The sequence below is a fragment of the Pristiophorus japonicus genome, unplaced genomic scaffold, assembly GCF_044704955.1.
Source record: "Pristiophorus japonicus isolate sPriJap1 unplaced genomic scaffold, sPriJap1.hap1 HAP1_SCAFFOLD_399, whole genome shotgun sequence".
Lineage (NCBI taxonomy): Eukaryota > Metazoa > Chordata > Chondrichthyes > Pristiophoridae > Pristiophorus > Pristiophorus japonicus.
The window spans coordinates 315,063-336,384 of record NW_027253860.1 but is presented as its reverse complement, the minus strand read 5'-3'; the positions used below and the strand labels follow the sequence as shown (position 1 = coordinate 336,384).

The 21,322-nt window shown below is 52.8% G+C and overlaps 1 protein-coding gene across 3 annotated transcripts in view; it reads left to right on the top strand.

Moving 5' to 3' along the window:
• Positions 1 to 21,207, top strand: part of LOC139250600 (uncharacterized) — a 142,467-nt gene extending 121,260 nt beyond the window's left edge. The window contains exons 6-7 of one of the 3 annotated variants that reach the window (XM_070873000.1): positions 13,202 to 13,245; positions 20,223 to 21,207. In XM_070873000.1, coding sequence (XP_070729101.1) covers positions 13,202 to 13,245; positions 20,223 to 20,292 — 114 coding nt within the window. In that variant the 3' untranslated portion in view covers positions 20,293 to 21,207. The remainder of the gene's footprint in view (positions 1 to 13,201; positions 13,246 to 20,222) is intronic. The other 2 variants (XM_070872999.1, XM_070872998.1) reach the window with 2 other exon arrangements.
• Positions 21,208 to 21,322: the final 115 nt, after the last annotated feature.

The window sequence follows — 21,322 nt, the reverse complement described above, 5'->3', positions numbered from 1 at the left end:
ACCACAGGGGACTCCTGCACTACCTTCCTTGCACTGCTCTTCCTGTTGGTCTTCCATTCCCTATCTGGCTGTGGACCCTTTCCCTGCGGTAAGACCAACTCGCTACACGTGATACTCATGTCATTCTCAGCATCGTGGATGCTCCAGAGTGAATCCACCCTCAGCTCCAACTCCGCAACGCGGACCGTCAGGAGCTTGAGGTGGACACACTTCCTGCAAATATAGTCGTCAGGGACACTGGTGTCGTCCCTGAGTTCCCACATGGTACAGGAGGAGCATAACACCCGACCGAGCTCTCCTGCCATGACTTAACCCTTAGATACACTTAAATTGGCAACAACAATGTTAAAAGTTACTCACTGATATAGAAGAGAAAAAAGAAAAACTACTCACCAATCACCAGCCATTCACTTACCCTCTTGGCTGTGACGTCACCTTTTGATTTCTTTCTACTTCTTTTTTGCCTTCTCCCTGTAGCTGCACAAGTCATGCCTTTTATAGGCCTCTCCACGCACCTCCTCGACGCTGGGCCCCGGACTCCCTGCTGTGCCTTTTATAGGCCTCTCCACGCACCTCCTCGACGCTGGGCCCCGGACTCCCTGCTGTGCCTTTTATAGGCCTCTCCACGCACCTCCTCGACGCTGGGCCCCGGACTCCCTGCTGTGCCTTTCATAGGCCTCTCCACGCACCTCCTCGACGCTGGGCCCCGGACCCCCTGCTGTGCCTTTTATAGGCCTCTCCACGCACCTCCTCGACGCTGGGCCCCGGACTCCCTGCTGTGCCTTTTATAGGCCTCACCACACACCTCCTCGACGCTGGGCCCCGGACTCCCTGCTGTGCCTTTTATAGGCCTCTCCACGCACCTCCTCGACGCTGGGCCCCGGACTCCCTGCTGTGCCTTTTATAGGCCTCTCCACGCACCTCCTCGACGCTGGGCCCCGGACTCCCTGCTGTGCCTTTTATAGGCCTCTCCACGCACCTCCTCGACGCTGGCCCCGGACTCCCTGCTGTGCCTTTTATAGGCCTCTCCACGCACCTCCTCGACGCTGGGCCCCGGACTCCCTGCTGTGCCTTTTATAGGCCTCTCCACGCACCTCCTCGACGCTGGGCCCCGGACTCCCTGCTGTGCCTTTTATAGGCCTCTCCACGCACCTCCGACGCTGGGCCCCGGACTCCCTGCTGTGCCTTTTATAGGCCTCTCCACGCACCTCCTCGACGCTGGGCCCCGGACTCCCTGCTGTGCCTTTTATAGGCCTCTCCACGCACCTCCGACGCTGCTCCCGAGTGCCGCCGACGCAGTCGATGATGGACAGGAGTCTGAAGCAAATAGCGGTGAAGAACGAAACCTCCTCAAGTACTGTAAATACGATTGATTCGGTGTTCGGCAGAGCGGCACATGGCAGGGCCTATCTGGCTGCGTTCACGAAACCTGTGGCTGCCCTAAGTCCGCCAGCGGGAATTTATCCGACTTCTCCGTGTTAGCGTTGTGGGGGAAATCATCGGCACCAGCAGTGCCGATTTAAGCAATATAGTTGCAAAGGCTGTCTGAGAGTGGGGCATCTCCAGCGCAAGTGTCCGCAGATGAGCAAGTGAGCTGCGACACACCATGTGGAGGATGAGAGTCAGACTAGCGCTGATCCGGATACACAACCCGAGATGCCAGAGGAGGAAGTGTATGGACTGTACTCTTTCATAACCAAGAGTAAACCAATGTTGATTAATGTGAAGTTTAATGGGATACCGGTATCGATGGAACTGGACACGGGGGCGAGTCAAACGATCATGAACGAGAGGGCATGTAATAAGCTGTGAGATACTAAGACTGTGAGGCCCAAGCTGAGCCCTGTTAACACCAAGCTGCACACGTACAAAGAACTGATAAAGGTGATTGGCAGTGCACAAATTAATGTGTCATATAATGGTGCGCTTCACGAGATACCGCTGTGGATTGTTCCAGGCAATGGCCCAACGCTGCTCGGCAGGAGCTGGTTGGAGAAAATCAGATGCGACTGGAACGACATAAAGGCGTTGTCATCGGAGGAAGATACATGTGATCAAGTATTGAGCTAGTTCCCCTCACTGTTTGAACCGGGTATCGGCAACTTCACAGGAGCCAAGGTGCAGATCCACCTGGACTCAGATGCAATACCTGTCCATCATAAAGCTCGGGCAGTGCCGTATCTGATGAGGGAGAAGGTCGAAATTGAACTGGACAGACTCCGGCGTGAAGGGATCATATCACCGGTCAAATTTAATGAATGGGCCAGCCCCATTGTTCCTGTGCTGAAAAGTGATGTCACAGTCAGAATCTGTGGAGACTACAAGGCTGCGATCAACAGGGTTTTGAAACAAGATCAGTACCCGTTACCAAAGGCTGATGACTTGTTTGCGATGCTAGCTGGAGGGAAGTTGTTCACAAAACTGGACTTGACGTCGGCCGGTATGATGCAGGAGTTGGTTGAGACACCGAAGAGACTTAGGTGCATTAACACGCACAAAGGACTGTTTATTTACCACAGGTGCCCGTTTGGAATTCACTCGGCTGCAGCAACATTCTAGAGGAATATGGAAAGTCTACTGAAGTCCGTTCCCAGAACCGTCGTGTTCCAAGATGACATCCTGATCACCAGTCGTGACTCCAAGGAACATCTGAACAACCTGGAAGAGGTTCTATTGCATTTGGATAGAGTGGTACTCAGACTGAAATGCTCGAAGTGCGTCTTCATGACACTGGAGGTCGAATTCCTCGGGAGGAAAATCGCTGTTGATGGCATCAGACCTACTGACGTGAAAACCAAGGCCATCAAGAATGTACCCAAGTCGCAGAATGTGATGGAGCTGCATTTGTTCCTGGGCCTACTCAACTACTTTGGTAACTTCCCACCTAAATTGAGCACAGTACTAGAACCACTGCACATGCTATTGAGAAAAGGCAACAACTGGGTGTGGGGCACATCGCAAGACAGAGCTTGTGAGAAAGCCACCAATCTGCTTTGCTCAAACAAGCTGCTGGTACATTATGACCCATGTAAGCATTTAGTTTTGGCCTGTGACGCATCGTCATATGGAATTGGTTGCGTACTCCAACAAGCCAATGAGTCGGGGATACTTCAACCTGTCGCATATGCATCCAAAAGTTTGTCCAAAGCAAAAAGAGCCTACGGCATGGTGGAAAAAGAAGCTTTAGCGTGTTGTACAGTGTTAAAAAGATGCATCAATACCTGTTTGGTCTGAGGTTCGAATTAGAGATCGATCACAAGCCGCCCATTTCGTTGTTTTCCGAGAGCAAAGATATCAATACCAATGCTTCATCCTGCATCCAAAGGTGGGCGCTGACATTATCTGCCTATGATTATATCATTCACCCCAGACCTGGCACAGAGAATTGTGCCGATGCTTTGAGCCGGTTGCCGTTGCCCACACCGGAGGTGGAAACGCCACAACCGGCGGATCTAATGTTAATCATGGATGCTTTTGAGAGTGAAGGAACCCCTGTCACGGCTCAACAAGTTAAGACCTGGAACAGCCATTTCCCAATTTTATTGGTGGTAAAGGGTTGCATCCTCAAAGGGGATTGGTCTGCCATACCTAAGCAAATGTGCGAGGAGGCCAAACCATACATTCATCGCAAGGACGAACTGTCTATTCAAGCAGATTACATATTGTGAGGCAATCGTGTTGTAATGCCCAAAAAAGGGAGAGAGAAGTTCGTGCGTGAGTTACACAGCACACATCCTGGTATAGTGATGATGAAGGCCATCGCCAGGTCCCACGTATAGTGGCCAGGAATTGATTCTGAGCTGGAAGCATGCATGCATCAGTGCAACATCTGCATGCTGCTCAGCAAAGCACCAGCGGAATCGCCGCTGAGTCTGTGGTCATGGCCATCCAAACCTTGGTCCAGGATCCATGTAGATCTTGTAGGTCCCTTTGGGCAAGATGTTTTTAGTGGTGTTGGACACTTATTCGAAGTGGATAGAATGCATAATCATGTCATCCAGCACGTCCACGGAAACCATAGAGGATCTCAATGTCATGTTCGCGACACGTGGTCTGCCTGACATAGTGGTGAGCAACAATGGGTCGTGTTTCACCAGTCATGAGTTTCAGGAGTTTGTGAAACTTAACAGCATAAAACATGTAAAGTCAGCACCGTTCAAGCTTGTGTCCAACGGGCAAGCTGAACATGGAGTACAAATTATCAAGCAAAGCATGAGGAGAGTAACCTAAGGGTCACTGCAGACCCGCTTGTCCTGCATACTGCTGGTTACAGGACAAGACCCCACACACTCACAGGGGTCTCGCCTGCTGAACTCATGATGAAAAGAGGTCTTAAGACCAAGCTATCTCTGGTACACCTGGATTTAAATAATCATGTTGAATACAGAAGACAAAGTCAACAAGGTTACCACGATCGCGCAACTGTGTCACGCGAGATTTCTGTTAATGATCCTGTATATGTGTTGAACTATGGTCAAGGTCCCAAATGGATCGCTGGCACGCTCATGGCCAAGGAGGGCAACAGAGTATTTGTTATTAAGCTCAAGAATGGGCAAACTTGCAGGAACCACATGGATCAGACAAAGCTGAGGCACACAGATGAGCCAGAGCAGTCGGACGAAGAAACCATCGACGACCAACCAACCTACCAGCAGTCTTCAGTGGGTTCAAGGGGCATCAGTGAACCTGGAATTTCCATCACAGACATGTTCAATAAAAATGGACTTGCAATTCCTGACATGGCCACTGCCACCCCCAACAAGTCAGTCATCCAGCCATCAGCCACAACAGACCCCGCACACTCACCCAAGGCTGGAATTGAACTGAGACGGTCAACCTGGAAGCACAAAGCATCGGACCGTCTCAACCTGTGAAAGTCTGTGATAAGATCTCAGAGGTGGGTATTGTCATGTATGTACATTCTATTGTCACTATTGGAGGACACTGAGCAGCACGCTCATGGTGCTGCTCAGGTATAAAAGGCCAGCCATTTTGCGAGTCAGGCACTTTGGGCCTAAATAAAGCAGAGCCAAGGTTGGACCTTGCTTAGTAAAACAATACTCAGCTTGAACCTTTATTGCATACATAACAGGTCTGGAACTCACTGCCTGAAAGGGCGGGCGATGCAGAAACCCTCACCACATTTAAAAAGTACTTGGATGTACACTTGAAGTGCTGTAACCTACAGGGCTACGGACCTAGAGCTGGAAAGTGGGATTAGGCTGATAGCTCTTTGTCGGCCATCGCCAACACGATGGGCCGAATGGCCTCCTTCTGTGCTGTAAATTTTGATGATTCTATGGGGCTGAAATTCGCCCCTCTCCTGAAGGCCTGTTACCACCGTAAATCAGCGGCCCCACTGCGGAGTGGAGTGGCCGGGGACTTTTGCTGGAATGGCTGCTGCTAGCCCAATTGCTCTCCCGAGTTTTCCCGGCGGTGCCCCGATCCCACCCTTACCACCCCTCTGCTGCCGATCGGTGTTAAACACATCATCACCGTGCACACTGCCGATCCAACCCCCCGATAGCGACATTCCCCTGGGAAAATCTTCGGCCCACTCGGCGGTGCCAAAACAACCTTTTCCCGGTGGCCCGGTGAGGCTGTGGCCTTTTGCAGCGGCCGTGCAGCTTCCCTTAAAGGGGAGGACCCACTGCCGCTGCCGCCATGTTTTTCTTGTCGGCCGACTGCCAGGTCAGCCCGACAGTTATACCGCGGGTTCGGCCGGGCCACCAACAGGCAGCATGGGGGCCGCTGGCCCGGTCGAGACCCTCCCTGGTGCCCCTGTGGACTGAAGTTGAAGGGGACAGTTGTGGTGACACGTGACATACCGATGGTAAAAAACGGGGTGCGTGCGGGGGGCATTGTGTCCCCCTATGACTCTCTGATGCGCTCTTTTTCCTGTCACTTAGCCAATTTCATATCCATGCAACCACGGGACGTTTGACAGATAGAGGGAGAGATGAGGCTATGGAGGGATTTGAAAATAAGGATTAGAATTTTGAAATCGGGGCCATGATTAACCGGAAGCCAATGTAGGTCAGTGAGCACAGGGGTGAGGGGGAGAGTGTGTGTGTGTGTGTGTGTGTGAGGGGGAGAGTGTGTGTGTGAGGGGGAGAGTGTGTGTGTGTGTGTGTGAGGGGGAGAGTGTGTGTGTGTGTGTGTGTGAGGGGGAGAGTGAGTGTGTGAGGGGGAGAGTGTGTGTGTGTGAGGGGGAGAGTGTGTGTGTGTGTGTGTGAGGGGGAGAGTGAGTGTGTGAGGGGGAGAGTGTGTGTGTGTGTGTGTGAGAGGGGGAGAGTGTGTGTGTGTGTGAGGGGGAGAGTGTGTGTGTGTGTGTGTGTGTGTGTGTGTGAGAGGGGGAGAGTGTGTGTGTGTGTGAGGGGGAGAGTGTGTGTGTGTGTGTGTGTGTGTGTGTGAGGGGGAGAGTGAGTGTGTGTGTGTGAGGGGGAGAGTGTGTGTGTGTGAGGGGGAGAGTGTGTGTGTGTGTGTGAGGGGGAGAGTGTGTGTGTGTGAGGGGGAGAGTGTGTGTGTGTGTGTGAGGGGGAGAGTGTGTGTGTGTGTGAGGGGGAGAGTGTGTGTGTGTGAGGGGGAGAGTGTGTGTGTGTGTGAGGGGGAGAGTGTGTGTGTGAGAGGGAGAGTGTGTGTGAGAGAGAGAGTGTGTGTATATGAGGGAGAGTGTGTGTGTGTGAGGGGGGTACTTGTTGCGAGTTAGGACACGGGCAGTCAAGTTTTGGATCACCTCTCGTTTACGTACAGTATAATGTGGGAGGCCAGCCAGGAGTGCGTTGGAATAGTCAAGCCTAGAGGTAACAAAGGCATGGATGAGGGCTTCAGCAGCAGATAAGCTGAGGCAAGAGTGGAGATGGGTGATGTTACGGAGATGGAAATAGGCGGTGTTAGTTATGCTGTGGATATGTGGTCGAAAGCTCATTTCAGGGCCAAATATGACACCAAGGTTGCGAACAGTCTGTGATATGTCCTTACTATACAGTATAATTGCACACGAGGCCCATACTTGAGAGAAGGTCACTCTGTGACCAGTTACCTTTATTACCAAGCCTCAAGTGATGAAGGTGGGCGGATCTTCCCCTTTTATACCTGAAAGTCCAGGTTAGGAGCGTCTCCCGTAAGTTCACCCCCTTGTGGTCAATGTTCTCAAGGTGTACAACTTAGGTCAGCTTATACATGGGTTACAATGATAGTTGAATACATGACATCACCACCCCCTCACAGTCTTGTTGGGATCACAGATTAAGTCTCTCTGGTGGTTAACGCTCCCCTGTAGAGCACCTGAGTTGGGGCTCCGGTTGTTGGGCGCTGGCCTGAGTGTCTGCTGTTTGCGGTGCCTCAGGCCTGTCCGGACTGCCCACAGTGACTGGGCTCTCCTCCACTTGGTTCCGGTGTTCGGTCACCTGTGGTGGAGTAAACTCTACGTCATGTTCTTCCTCTGCTTCTTCTATGAGGTTGCTGAAGCTCCTTTTAGTTTGATGCACGTGTTTGCGGCAGATTTGTCCATTGGTAAGTTTAACTACCAAAACCCTAATCCCCTCTTGGGCAATCACAGTGCCTGCGAGCCATTTGGGCCCTGCACCGTAATCAAGGACAAAAACAGGGTCATTGACATCAATACATCGCGCCCTCACATTCCTGTCATGGTAGTCACATTGTAACTGACGCCTGCTCTCAACAATTTCTTTCATGGTGGGGTGTATAAGGGATAACCTGGTTTTGAGCGTCCTTTTCATTAGCAGCTCTGCGGGTGGAGCGAGTGTGGTCGGGATCTATTGGCCAACAGGAGGCATGACAAGCGGCTTTGTAGGGAACCCCCTTGGATTCTGAGCATCCCCTGTTTGATTATCTGCACTGCTCGTTCCGCCTGGCTGTTTGAGGCCGGCTTGAACAGTGCCGTTCTGACATGGTTAATTCCATTGCCTGCCATGAAGTCCTGGAATTCAGTGCTTGTGAAGCACGGGCCATTGTTGCTGACCAAGACATCCGGTAGACCATGGGCGGCGAACATTGCCCGTAGACTTTCTACCGTGGCAGAGGATGTGCTTGAATTTAAAATGGCACACTCAATCCATTTGAAGTAGGCGTCTACGACAACCAAAAACATTTTTCCCATGAAAGGACCTGCGTAGTCCACATGGATGCATGACCATGGCTTGGCGGGCCAGGACCAGGGGCTAAGGGGGGCTTCCCTGGGTGCATTGCCCAGCTGAGCACACCTGTTGCACTTGCGAACACAAAGTTCCAGGTCTGCATCGATTCCTGGCCACCAAACGTGTGACCTGGCAATTGCCTTCATCATGACAATGCCTGGGTGCTCATTGTGAAGTTCTCTGATAAACACCTCTCTGCCCTTCTGGGGCATGACTACTTGGTTTCCCCACAGTAGGCAATCAGCCTGAATCGAGAGTTCATCCTTGCGCCTATCAAACGGTTTAAATTCCTCAGGGCATGTCCTGTACGTGGCTGCCCAGTCCCCATTCAGGACACATTTCTTAACTAAGGACAATAGCGGGTCTTTATTTGTCCAGACTTTGATCTGACGGGCTGTCACAGGTGAGCCTTCGCTTTCGAAAGCTTCAACAGCCATGACCATCTCAGCATCATGCTCAGTTGTCCCCTCAGTGGTGGCTAGTGAGAGCCTGCTCAGTGCATCGGCGCAGTTTTCAGTGCCCGGTCTGTGCCGAATTGTGTAGTCATTGGTGGCTAACGTGAGTGCCCACCTCTGTATGCGGGCCGATGCATTCGCATTTATGGCCTTGTTGTCGACCAAAAGGGACATTGGTGGTTTGTGATCTGTCTTCAGCTCAAATTTGCTGCCAAACAGGTACTGGTGCATTTTTTTTTACTGCATATACACATGCGAGCGCTTCCTTTTCTACCATCCCGTAGCCTCTTTCTGCCTGGGACAGACTTCTGGAGGCATAAGCTACTGGCTGTAACTGCCCATTGGGCATTCACATGCTGCAACACACACCCGACTCCATAGGACGACGCATCGCACGTTAAAACAAGTTTCTTACACGGGTCATATAACGTTAACAGTTTGTTAGAGCACGCAATTTGTTGTGCTCCATCAAAAGCCCTTTCCTGGCTGTCCCCCCAGACCCAATCGCGACCTTTGCGTAGGAGCACATGTAGTGGCTCTAGCAGCGTGCTCAATTTGAGAAGAAAGTTACCAAAATAGTTCAGGAGCCCCAGGAACGAACGCAGCTCCGTCGTGTTACGGGGTCTGGGTGCTCTCTGGATTGCTTCTGTTTTGGACGCAGTAGGTCTGATCCCCGTCAGCTGCTACCCTCCTCCCCAGGAATTCTACTTCTGGAGCTAAGAAGGCGCACTTCGCCTTTTTCAGTCACAGCCCTACCCGGTCCAGTCTGCGTAGCACCTCCTCCAGGTTGTGGAGGTGTTCTTCAGTATTGCGACCCGTGATGAGGATGTCGTCCTGAAAAACCACCGTCCCTGGAATCGACTTGAGGAGGCTTTCCATATTTCGCTGAAAGATCGCGGCGGCCGAATGAATCCAGAACGGACATCTGTTATACTCAAACAACCCCTTGTGTGTCGTGATGGTGGTCAGTTTCTTCAACTTACTCGCCAGCTCCTGGGTCATGTAAGCTGAGGTCAGATCCAATTTTGAAAAAAGTTTGCCACCGGATAGCGTCGCAAAGAGGTCCTCCGCTCTCGGTAGCGGGTATTAGTCTTGGAGTGATACCCGATTGATGGTGGCCTTGTAATCGCCACATATCCTGACCGACCCATCCGTCTTGAGCACCGGCACGATCGGGCTCGCCCAGTCACTGAATTCAACTGGTGAGATGATGCCTTCCCTCAGCAGGCGGTCCAATTCGCGTTCTATCTTTTCCCGCATCATGTACGGCACCGCTCTTGTGGTGTACTGGCCTGGCGTCCGGGTTTATGTGAATCACGACATTGGCCCCCATGAAAGTGTCGATTCCGGGTTGAAATAATGAGTCAAATTTGTCCAGGACCTGTGAGCATGATACTCGCTCCACAGAAGATATTGCATTGACATCGCCCCATTTCAAGTTCATGACAGCAAGCCAACTCCTCCCCAGTAGTGCGGGACCGTCCCCCGGGACAATCCAGAATGGCAACCTGTTCTCCAAATCTTTGTGGGTCACGACTACCGTGGCGCTGCCGAGCACCGGAATGATCTCCTTTGTATATGTCCGTAGCTGTGCGTCAATCGGCAATAATTTTGGCCTCCTGCCCTTGGACACCCACAACCTTTCGAACTGTTTGATACCCCGTGTCTAGCTCCATTAATACTGGGATGCCATTGAGGAGCACTTTCATCATTATCGGTGGCGTCCTGGTATATGAACTGTATATGTGCTCCACATGAACTCGCTGAACTTCAGCTTCCAGCGATTTACCCCAGTATTCATTTGGCCTCGTAGGGCTTACATTGGGCCCGTCCTCCTCGTACATCAACCTGGCTGCAGGCTTCCTGCACATATGCGCCAAGTGACCGCTGACGTTGCAGTTTCTGCAGGTATATTGCTGATACCTGCAAGCTCTGGCTGGGTGTTTGCCTCCACACCTCCAACATGAGCTGGAGGCCCCGTTGTTGAAAACAAAAGGTCCATTACCAGTCGATCGTCTCTGACTGTCTCTGCAACTGTCCTTAAGCGCACCATTAACAGGTGTTGATGGCCCCATTACTGGCCGCATTGTCCATTGCGATGGCATGAATTGCCGTTAACTAGCCATTGTCTCTGTTGAATGCCCCCTTTGGGTTCGACTACATGCTCGGGCATGTCCGATTGCTCCTGTCTGCCTGGAGAACTGTGTGCCGCGTTAACAATGTTGATTCCCTGGTCGTTTGCCGCATTTGAGCCAAGATTTTTGTCATACATCATTCCTGTCTTTTCCTCCCCTGAGATAAATGTCTGGGCTATCAGAGCTGCCGCTTCCAAGGTCAAGTCTTTGGTCTCAATCAGTTTCCTGAAAACCCCAGCGTGCCCGATGCCCTCAATAAAAAAGTCTCGCAGCATCTCCGCTCTGCATGCATCTGGGAACTTACATAGGCTCGCCAGTCGCCGGAGGTCTGCCATGAAGTCTGGAACGCTTTGCCATTCTCGCCGCCGGTGCATGTAAAACCGGTGTCTCGCCATGTGCATGCTGCTTGCCGGTTTAAGGTGTTCCCCGATTAAGTTACTGAGCTCTTCGAACGTCTTGTCCGCCGGCTTCTCTGGCGCTAGAACGTCCTTCATCAGGGAGTACGTTCTGGATCCACAAACCGTCAGGAGGTGAGCCCTGCGTTTGTCGACCGAATCCTGTCCCAACCATTCTTTAGTGACAAAACTTTGCTGTAGTCTCTCAATAAAGTCGTCCCAATCATCACCAACACAGTACCTCTCTTCTGTGCTGCTAGTGGCCATGCTCGCGTGGTTTAAATCCCAGTTTCTCGTCACCAATGATATATCTTTACTCTACAGTATAAATGCACATAATTGAGAGAAGGTCATTCTGTGACCAGTTACCTTTATTACCAAGACCTCAAGTGATGAAGGTGGGTGGAGCTTCCCCTTTTATACCTGAAAGTCCAGGTTAGGAGTGTCTCCCACAAGTTCACTCCTTTGTGGTCAATGTTCTCAAGGTGTACAACTTGGGTCAGCTTATATATGGGTTACAATGATAGTTGAATACATGACAGTCTGGTTCAGCCTCAGACAGGAATTGTGGAGAGGAATGGAGGGGGGAAGAGGAGGGGGAGTGCGGGAGGGGGGAGAGGGATGGGGAAGGGGAGGGAGAGAGGGGGAAGGGAGAGGGGGAGGGAGGGGGAGAGGGGTCAGGAAGGGGGTGAGAGGAGGGAGGGAGAGGAGGGGGAGAGGAGAGGGGGGAACGGAATTTGTGGCGGGGACCGAAAACAATATTCAATTGGATAAAATTTCTGCTCATCCAGAGCTGGATGTGGGACAAGCAGTCTGACAATTTAGAGACCAAGGAGGGCTCGAGCGAAGTGGTAGTGAGGTACAACGTCTGGGTAATGTTGCCGAGGAGTAACATGTAGATGTGAGAAAGGAGGGGGCCAAGGATCCAGCTTTGGGGGAGGTTTGAGAAGAGAAGCCATTGATGCAGATAAGTGGAAGCACTGAGCTGGAGGAGAGATGTTGGACGATGATTGTGTGGGTCGACTGTGTCAAAGGCTGCATAGAGGCCGAGGAGGGAGAATGCAGCATGGACACAGTCACACAGAATGCTGGTGATGACTTTGGCTTGGGCCATTTTGGTGATAAACATGGACGTTGCATTGGGTCTGTCAGCGGCTGGCCTGGAGATCGAGGAGGTGGAGGGTGTCACAGAGAGAAAAAGCACAGATGTGCTTATATCTCGAGTCTGGCACCCACTCTGACTCTGCCCAGCTACTACACTTTCACACCTACTTGGCCATACCTGAGGAGACCCGTCTTTTCTGTCTCCACTCACGAAGCAGTCTGTGACAGAGTTATGCCACGTACTGAAGCCAGGAATCCAGAGTGGGCCGAGCACAGGGACAGACATGGCCATTGTGGGTGAACATCACAACATTGAGCTTTTGTTCAGATCCTTTCAAGCCACCACTGGAGACATTTGTAACATTAGTATTACTTCAGTCCGCTGATGCCGCAAGCAGGCCCCGGGAGCCGAGGTTTGCAGGGGAAACACCTTCGTCACTTTGTCCATTGAAAGGAGGCAACAGCTCGAGTGGGCACAGCACTTTTACCTGTTGCAGCTTCTGTAAAGTGCAGAGTCTCATCGATGGCACATACACAGCCAACAAGACCCATAATGACTATCCCAAGGTGGGCATCTATAGCAAAGGCTTCTATCCATCATTGTACAGGGTGTGTCAGACCACAAGTACAGGATCATTCAGGGGAATGTGCACCAGTCCAGCCTGGAGTGACAGCCTGGATTATGGGCTCAAGTCCCTGGAGTGGGGCTTGAACCCACCATCTTCTGACCCCGAGGTGAGAGTGCTACCCACTGAGCCACACCTGACTCCCGTGGTGTACAGTGTAGAGCACTGACAGAGTGTGTGGCTTATCACCACATGTGTGCTGCATGGTTTGCTGCAGGTTGCTGAGTGGGATACAGTCGAAGAGTATTTGACCACACTGGTTTCACTGTGATTATCAGTCATACATGTGGCAGCTATAATAAACTCACACAGGTTCTTATATTTCAGCTGCAACCCAGACTAATAAACAGGCAGCCGCAACCTCGACTGTGGTGAGTACTGAGCAACAGCTTTTATACCGATATCCTGCTGTTAAATACACCTCATCACTTCCTCTCCAGCCCTGGACGTTATAGTGTGTTTCTTTTACTTATGACCAATGTTCTTCTGAAGGAGCTGACTCTTGCTGGGAAACAGTTTACAAATGGCAACAGCCCCTCCCGATATCACACCAAGCAACTGTTTATCATGTGTAGCTTGGACAGTACCAGTAACCATGGCAGTGAGTGAGGGAACATAGGAACAGGAGCAGGCCATTCAGCCCCTCGAACTGTTCCGCCATTCAATTAGACCAGGGCTGATCTGTATCTCAACTCCAGCTACCCGCCTTGGTTCCGTAACCCTTAATACCCTTGCCCAACGAAAATCTATCAATCTCAGTTTTGAAATGTTTAATTGACCCCCCCAGCCTCAGCTTTTTTGGGTAAGTTCCAGATTCCCACTGCCCTCTGTGTGAAGAAGTGTTTCCTGATTTCACCCTGAACGGCCGAGCTCTAATGTTAAGGTCATGTCCGGACTCCACCATCCAGAGGAAATAGTTTCCCACAGTACCTTCCCTATCAATTCCTCGGATCATCTTAAACACCTGAATTCCATCACCCCTTAATCTTCTATACTCGGGTATACAAGCCTGGTCAGTGCAACCTGTCCTCATAATCTAACCCTTTTAGTCCCCGAATCATTCTGGTGAATCTCCACTGCACCCCCTCCGAGGCCAATATCCTTCCTGGGCTGCGGTGCCTAGAACTGAACGCAGTGCCCCTGATGTGTTGTAACCAGAGTTTTATCCAAGTGTAGAATAACTTCCGCCCTTTGTATTCCAGCTCCCCTGAGATAAAGGCCAACATTCCATCAGCCTTTGTAATTATTGTTTGTACCAGTCCCCTGGGTTTTATGATTTCTGTGCATGGACCCTTAAATCTCTCGCTCCTCCACAGTTCCTAGCTTCTCGCCATTTAAAGATATTCTGATCTATCTCAGGTGGAGCTCGGGTGGAGCTGAGTAACACGTGGTGCATCCCTTTAAAGCCATAAGGTCGAATTGCCATACCTTGTTCACGGAAACAGAAATTCATCAGTGTGATCGTGTGACTCTGAACAAGCATTGAATTCGTTGTCATTTATAAAAACTAATATTGAATTTCCTGCTGTAGCAAAGCCTGTCATCTGGGTCACTAGGCGACTCTGATAATGTCACTGACCAGCTCCAGCCGTTCGAAAGTGGAAGCTTTTTCAATGCCTGGGTCCATATAAACAACATCTACAGACTCTCCCTTATCGAGCACCTTAGCTACCACCTCAAAAAATTCAACTAAGTTTGTTAGACATGAGTTCTGCTTTACAAATCCATGCTGGCTCTCTCTGACCAGCTCATATTGTCCAAGTGCTCAGCGACCCTCCCTAATAATAGGCCCAGCCTGATCCTGAACTCACGTGACTTTCACAGGTTGGGGTCTAGTTTGACTCCCGGGCCGGGGACTAGTGGTCAGATGACCGACTGAGGGAGTGATGGTCAGGTGACTGACTGAGGGAGTGATGGTCAGGTGACTGACTGGGGGAGTGATGGTCAGGTGACTGACTGGGGGAGTGATGGTCAGGTGACCGACTGGGGGAGTGATGGTCAGGTGACTGACTGGGGGAGTGATGGTCATGTGACTGACTGGGGGAGCGATGGTCAGGTGACTGACTGGGGGAGTGATGGTCAGCTGACTGACTGGGGGAGTGATGGTCAGGTGACCGACTGGGGGAGTGATGGTCAGGTGACTGACTGGGGGAGTGATGGTCAGGTGACTGACTGGGGGAGCGATGGTCAGGTGACTGACTGGGGGAGTGATGGTCAGCTGACTGACTGGGGGAGCGATGGTCAGGTGACTGTTCCAGTGGTGCCGAGTTCCCCCTCCTCCCTGCGATTGTGAGCCACCGGCCTCATTTAAATCTGTCGTTCCATGGCCCGTGGGTCGGGTCGGGTCGGTGTGAGCACAGCCCAGGCTCCTGCCCGCTCCCACCCGAAATGGCAATCGGGGTCCCAATGACATTGTGACTATTACTGCGGTGGGAATACTCTGAGCCCGCTGGGTGTGACTGGACCCTGGGTGATGGTGGGTCAGGATGTCAGCAGGGAGAGAAGGGATAACGTAAGGTGCTCCTGTCCCTGAGTGAGGGCGAAGCCTCCGGCTTCAGCCTGTCCCAATCCCTCTGCTCCCAGGCACAATCATTTCCAAGCGGCTCCCCTCCAAAGGCTCTCGGGGTTGTGTCTGTGGGCCCTCCTGTCCCGGCCTCCTCTCTCCTGTTAAGTCGCACCTTATTGTGCAGGCAGAGGGACGGTGAGCTGCTGGAAGGGTCAGGAGCAGGTGCCGCAGATTATCGGTGTGTGTGGGCACCCGACACGAGGCTGGGTTTTGTTCAAAGGGATTGTCTCTGTGAAACCCTTTGTGTGTTTTCCAATCTACTAGTTTCCCACTAACCTTGGCCACCAATGCGTATAAGGTGGCCAAGGTTAGTGGGAAACTAGAAGATTGGGAAAATATTAAACGACAGCAAAGAATAACGAAGAAAGCAATAAAGAAAGGAAAGATAGATTACGAAGGTAAACTTGCGCAAAACATAAAAACAGATAGTAAAAGCTTTTACCGATATATAAAACGGAAAAGAGTGACTAAAGTAAATGTTGGTCCCTTAGAAGATGAAAAGGGGGATTTAATAATGGGAAATGTGGAAATAGCTGAGACCTTAAACAATTATTTTGTTTCGGTCTTCACAGTGGAAGACACAAAAACTATGCCAAAAATTGCTGGTCACGGGAATGTGGGAAGGGAGGACCTTGAGACAATCACTAACACTAGGGGGGTAGTGCTGGACAGGCTAATGGGACTCAAGGTAGACAAGTCCCCTGGTCCTGATGAAATGCATCCCAGGGTATTAAAAGAGATGTCGGAAGTTATAGCAGATGCATTCGTTATAATCTACCAAAATTCTCTGGACTCTGGGGAGGTACCAGCGGATTGGAAAACAGCTAATGTAACGCCTCTTATTAAAAAAGGGGGCAGACAAAAGGCAGGAAACTATAGGCCGATTAGTTTAACATCTGTAGTGGGAAAAATGCTTGAAACTATCATTAAGGAAGAAATAGCGGGACATCTAGATAGGAATAGTGCAATCAAGCAGACACAGCATGGATTCATGAAGGGGAAATCATGTTTAACTAATTTACTGGAATTCTTTGAGGATATAACGAGCATGGTGGATAAAGGTGTACCGATGGTTGTGGTATATTTAGATTTCCAAAAGGCATTCGATAAGGTGCCACACAAAAGGTGACTGCAGAAGATAAAGGTACGCGGAGTCAGAGGAAATGTATTAGCATGGAGATAGAACTGGCTCGATCTGGCTCAGCCATGATCTTGTTGAATGGCGGAGCAGGCTCGAGGGGCTAGATGGCCTACTCCTGTTCCTAATTCTTATGTTCTTATGTTCTTATGTGTGTGCGTGTGTGTGGGGAATGTGTGTGTGTGGGGGGAGTGTGTGTGTGTATGTGTGGGGGGGGGAGTGTGCGTGTGTGTGTGGGTGGGGAAGGTGAGTGTGTGTGTGTGTGTGTGTGTGTGTGGGGAGTGTGAGTGTGTGTGTGTGTGTGTGGGTGGGGAGGGTGTTTGTGTGTGTGTGTGTGGGTGGGGTGTGTGTGTGGGTGGGGTGTGTGTGTGTGTGTGTGGGTGGGGAGGGTGTTTGTGTGTGTGTGGGTGGGGAGTGTGTGTGTGTGTGGGTGGGGAGTGTGTGTGTGTGGGGAGTGTGTGTGTGGGTGGTGAGTGTGTGTGTGGGTGGTGAGTGTGTGTGTGGGTGGTGAGTGTGTGTGAGGGTGGTGAGTGTGTGTGAGGGTGGGGAGTGTGTGTGTGGGTGGGTGGGGAGTGTATGTGTATGTGTTTGTGGAGAGTGTTTGTGTGTGTGTGTGGGGGGAGTGTGTGTGTGTGTGTGGCTCAGTGCCAGTGACAGACAGCAGCCAGAGTCTGTGCGTGTTGCAGTGAGGCCTCGGACAGGAAGCTTTAAAAGAGCAGGAACCGGTCTGAGTGCTTTGTCACAGTGCAATTATGAGGATATGTTGCATGAACTTGGCTTGTATTGTCTGGGGTTTCGAAGGTTGAGGGATGATTTAATCAAGGGTTTAAAGTGAGAAAGGGACTTGCTATAAATTTGACTTGTGGGGCTGGAGGAACAGGAAGGTCCCTCCACCCTCTCTCCGCCAGTAATCCCCCTCCCCTCGTCCCTCCGCCAGTAATCCCCCTCCCTCTCTCCGCGAGTCATCCCCCTCCCTCCCTCCTTCCCTCCACCAGTAATCCCCCTCTCTCCCTCCCTCCGCCAATAATCCCCCTCCTTCCGCCAGTAATCTCCCTCCCTCCCTCCGCCAGTAATCCCCCTCCCCCTCCTTCTGCCAGTAATCCCCCTCTCTCCCTCCCTCCGCCAGTAATCCCCCTCCCTCCCTCCCTCCGCCAGTAATCCCCCTCCCTCCCTCCCTCCACCAGTAATCTCCCTCCCCGCTCCCTCCCTCCGCCAGTAATCTCCCTACCTCCCTCCCTCCGCCAGTAATCCCCCTCCCTCCCTCCCTCCGTATACCCCCTCCCTCCCTCCCTCCATAAACCCCCTCCCTCCCTCCCTCCGTAAACCCCCTCCCTCCCTCTCTCCACCAGTAATCCCCCTCCCTCCCTTCCTCCTGCCAGTATTCTCCCTCCCTCTGCCAATAAACCCCCTCCCTCCCTCCCTCTGCCAGTAATCCCCCTCCCCCCCTACCTCCGGCAGTAATCCCCCTCCCTCCCTCTGCCAGTAAACCCCCTCCCTCTCTCCCTCTGCCAGTAATCCCCCTCCCCTCCATCCCTCCGCCAGTAATCTCCCTCCCTCCCTCTGCCAGTAATCTCCCTCCCTCCGCCAGTAATCCCCCTCCCTCCCTCCCTCCGCCAGTAATTTCCCTCCCCCCCGCACCGCCAATAATCCCCCTCCCCCATTCCGCCAGTAATCTCCCTCCCTCCCTCTGCCAGTAATCTCCCTCCCTCCGCCAGTAATCCCCCTCCCTCCCTCCCTCTGCCAGTAATCCCCCTCCCCCGCTCCGGCAGCAATCCCCCTCCCCTCCTCCCTCCCTCTTCCAGTAATCCCACTCCCTTCCTCCCTCCTGCCAGTAATCCCCCTCCCTCCCTCCCTCCCTCTGCCAGTAATCCCCCTCCCTCCCTCCCTCCGCCAGTAATCCCGCTCCCTCCCTCCCTCCCTCTTCCAGTAATCCCCCTCCCTCCCCTCCCTCTGTCAGTATTCCCCCTCTCTCCCTCCGCCAGTTATCCCCCTCCCCTCTTCCTCCCTCCGCCAGTAATCCCGCTCCCTCCCTCACTCCCTCCTGCCAGTAATCACCCTCCCTCCATCCCTCCGCCAGTAATCCCCCTCCCCCTCCCTCCCTCCGCCAGTAATCACCCTCCCCCTCCCTCCGCCAATAATCCCCCTCCCCCTCCCTCCGCCAGTAATCTCCCTCCCTCCCTCCCTCTCTCCGCCAATAATCCCCCCCCTCCCTCCCTCTGCCAATAATCCCTCTCCTTCCCTCCACCAATAATCCCCCTCCCTCCCTCCACCAGTAATCCCGCTCCCTCCCTCTCTCCCTCCGCCAGTAATCCCCCTCCCTCCCTCTGCCAGTATTCCCCCTCCCTCCCTCTGCCAGTAATCCCCCTCCCCCCCTCCCTCCCTCCGCCACTAATCCCGCTCCCTCCCTTGCACCGCCAGTAATCTCACTCCCTCCCTCCCTCCGCCAGTAATCCCACTCCCTCCCTCCCTCCCTCCTGTCAGTAATCACCCTCCCTCCATCCCTCCGCCAGTAATCCCGCTCCCCCCTCCCTCCCTCCGCCAGTAATCCCCCTCCCCCCTCCCTCCCTCCGCCAGTAATCCCCCTCCCCCTCCCTCCGCCAATAATCTCCCTCCCCCTCCCTCCCTCCGCCAGTAATCCCCCTGCCTACCTCCCTCCACCAGTAATCCCCCTCCCCCTCCCTCCGCCAGTAATCCCTCTCCCTCCTTCCGCCAGTAATCTCCCTCCCTCCCTCCGCCAGTAATCTCCCTCCCTCCCTCCCTCCGCCAGTGATTCCCCTCCCTCCCTCCACCAATAATCCCCCTCCCCCTCCCTCCGCCAGTAATCCCCCTGCCTACCTCCCTCCACCAGTAATCCCCCTCCCCCTCCCTCCGCCAGTAATCCCTCTCCCTCCTTCCGCCAGTAATCTCCCTCCCTCCCTCCCTCCGCCAATAATCTCCCTCCCTCACTCCCTCCGCCAGTGATTCCCCTCCCTCCCTCCACCAATAATCCCCCTCCCCCCTCCCTCCCTCCGCCAGTAATCCCCCTTCCTCCATCCCTCCACCAGTAATCCTTCTCCCTCCCTCCCTCCGCCAATAATCCCCCTCCCTCCCTCCCTCCCGCCAGTAATCCCCCTCCCCCCCTTTCCCCCCCCCCCACCCTCCGCCAGTAATCCCCCTCCCGCCAGTAATCCCCCTCCCGCCAGTAATCCCCCCCCCCCCCTCCCCTCCCTCCCGCCAGTAATCCCCTCCCCCCCTCCCGCCTGCCAGCTCACCCTCCCGCCATGTTTGGGCAGGACAGCGACGGGGCCTGTGCAGAGCAGGCCTGAGAGTTAGAGTCTCCCGGGCCTCACGGTGTGAAGGGCCTGATGGTCTGCCGTACGTCCCAGCCCCCAGTTCTCACTACTCCCGCCTCGAGTTAATGTCGAGGGTCAGACGTGAGCAAAGGCCACTGAGGCCAGGTACCAGAGGCCCCAGGAACGTTACTGAGGGCCAGTGCCTTTAGCAGGACACTGACGGAACCTCAGCTTATGTATAAATGAGAGGGGATCCCGGCTCTGCCTCTGATGTGGGTTGATGGGTTTGTGCTTTAAGTAAGTGCGTGGGTTGGGGGAGAGGCCTGTTTCCGTGTGGTAATCTGTGTATTTATGTATGTCACTGTGTTTCAGTCGGAGGAAGGAGAGCTGTATTACGCCGATACTCAGTTCCTGCGACAGAAAACCGTGGGCCCGACATTAATAATCAGTGAGGAGACAACCGAATATGCTGCCATCAAACGCCCATAGTGACTGGGAATACATTCTTTAGCACCTACAAGTGGTTTGGTGAAGGACAGTGTTTGTGGCCGGTACCTCCGATCCCACAGGACCTCAACAACAACAACAGCTTTTATTTATATAGCACCTTTAACGTAGTAAAACGTCCCAGGCACTTCCCAGCGCGTGATAAGACAAAACAGATAAATTTGACACTGAGCCACATTAGAAGAAATTGCGGCAGATGACCAAAAGCTTGGTTAAAGAGGTAGGTTTTAAGGAGCGTCTTAAAGGAGGAAAGAGTGGTAGAGAGGTGTTCACTGGGGTTTATTGGTATTTCTGCTCAATAATTATTGTCGAATTTCCTCACCAAAGGTGCAGAGCCCTGTCGGACTGAAGTCCCATAGGTCCCGGGGCCCATCCCTCCCTCGCCCCAGGTGACCATTCTTCACACGTGAGCCTTTGGGGCATCATTCTATCCTCACTCACTGCCCACACTTTCTGTCAGGGGAAAATAGGTTGTGGTTAGAAACAGGAATCCTCACCCGCTCCCTGACTCAGCTACACTGAGGTAAATGTATGCGTTTCCACTGGGACCCTGTCTCAGGATAGAGAGACCCACACACACCACTGGGACCCTATCTCAGGATAGATAGTGAGACCCACACACACCACTGGGACCCTGTCTCAGGATAGATAGTGAGACCCACACACACCACTGGGACCCTGTCTCAGGATAGATAGAGAGACCCACACACACCACTGGGACCCTGTCTCAGGATAGATAGTGAGACCCACACACACCACTGGGACCCTGTCTCAGGATAGATAGTGAGACCCACACACACCACTGGGACCCTGTCTCAGGATAGATAGTGAGACCCACACACACCACTGGGACCCTGTCTCAGGATAGATAGTGAGACCCACACACACCACTGGGACCCTGTCTCAGGATAGATAGTGGGACCCACATACACCACTGGGACCCTGTCTCAGGATAGTGAGACCCA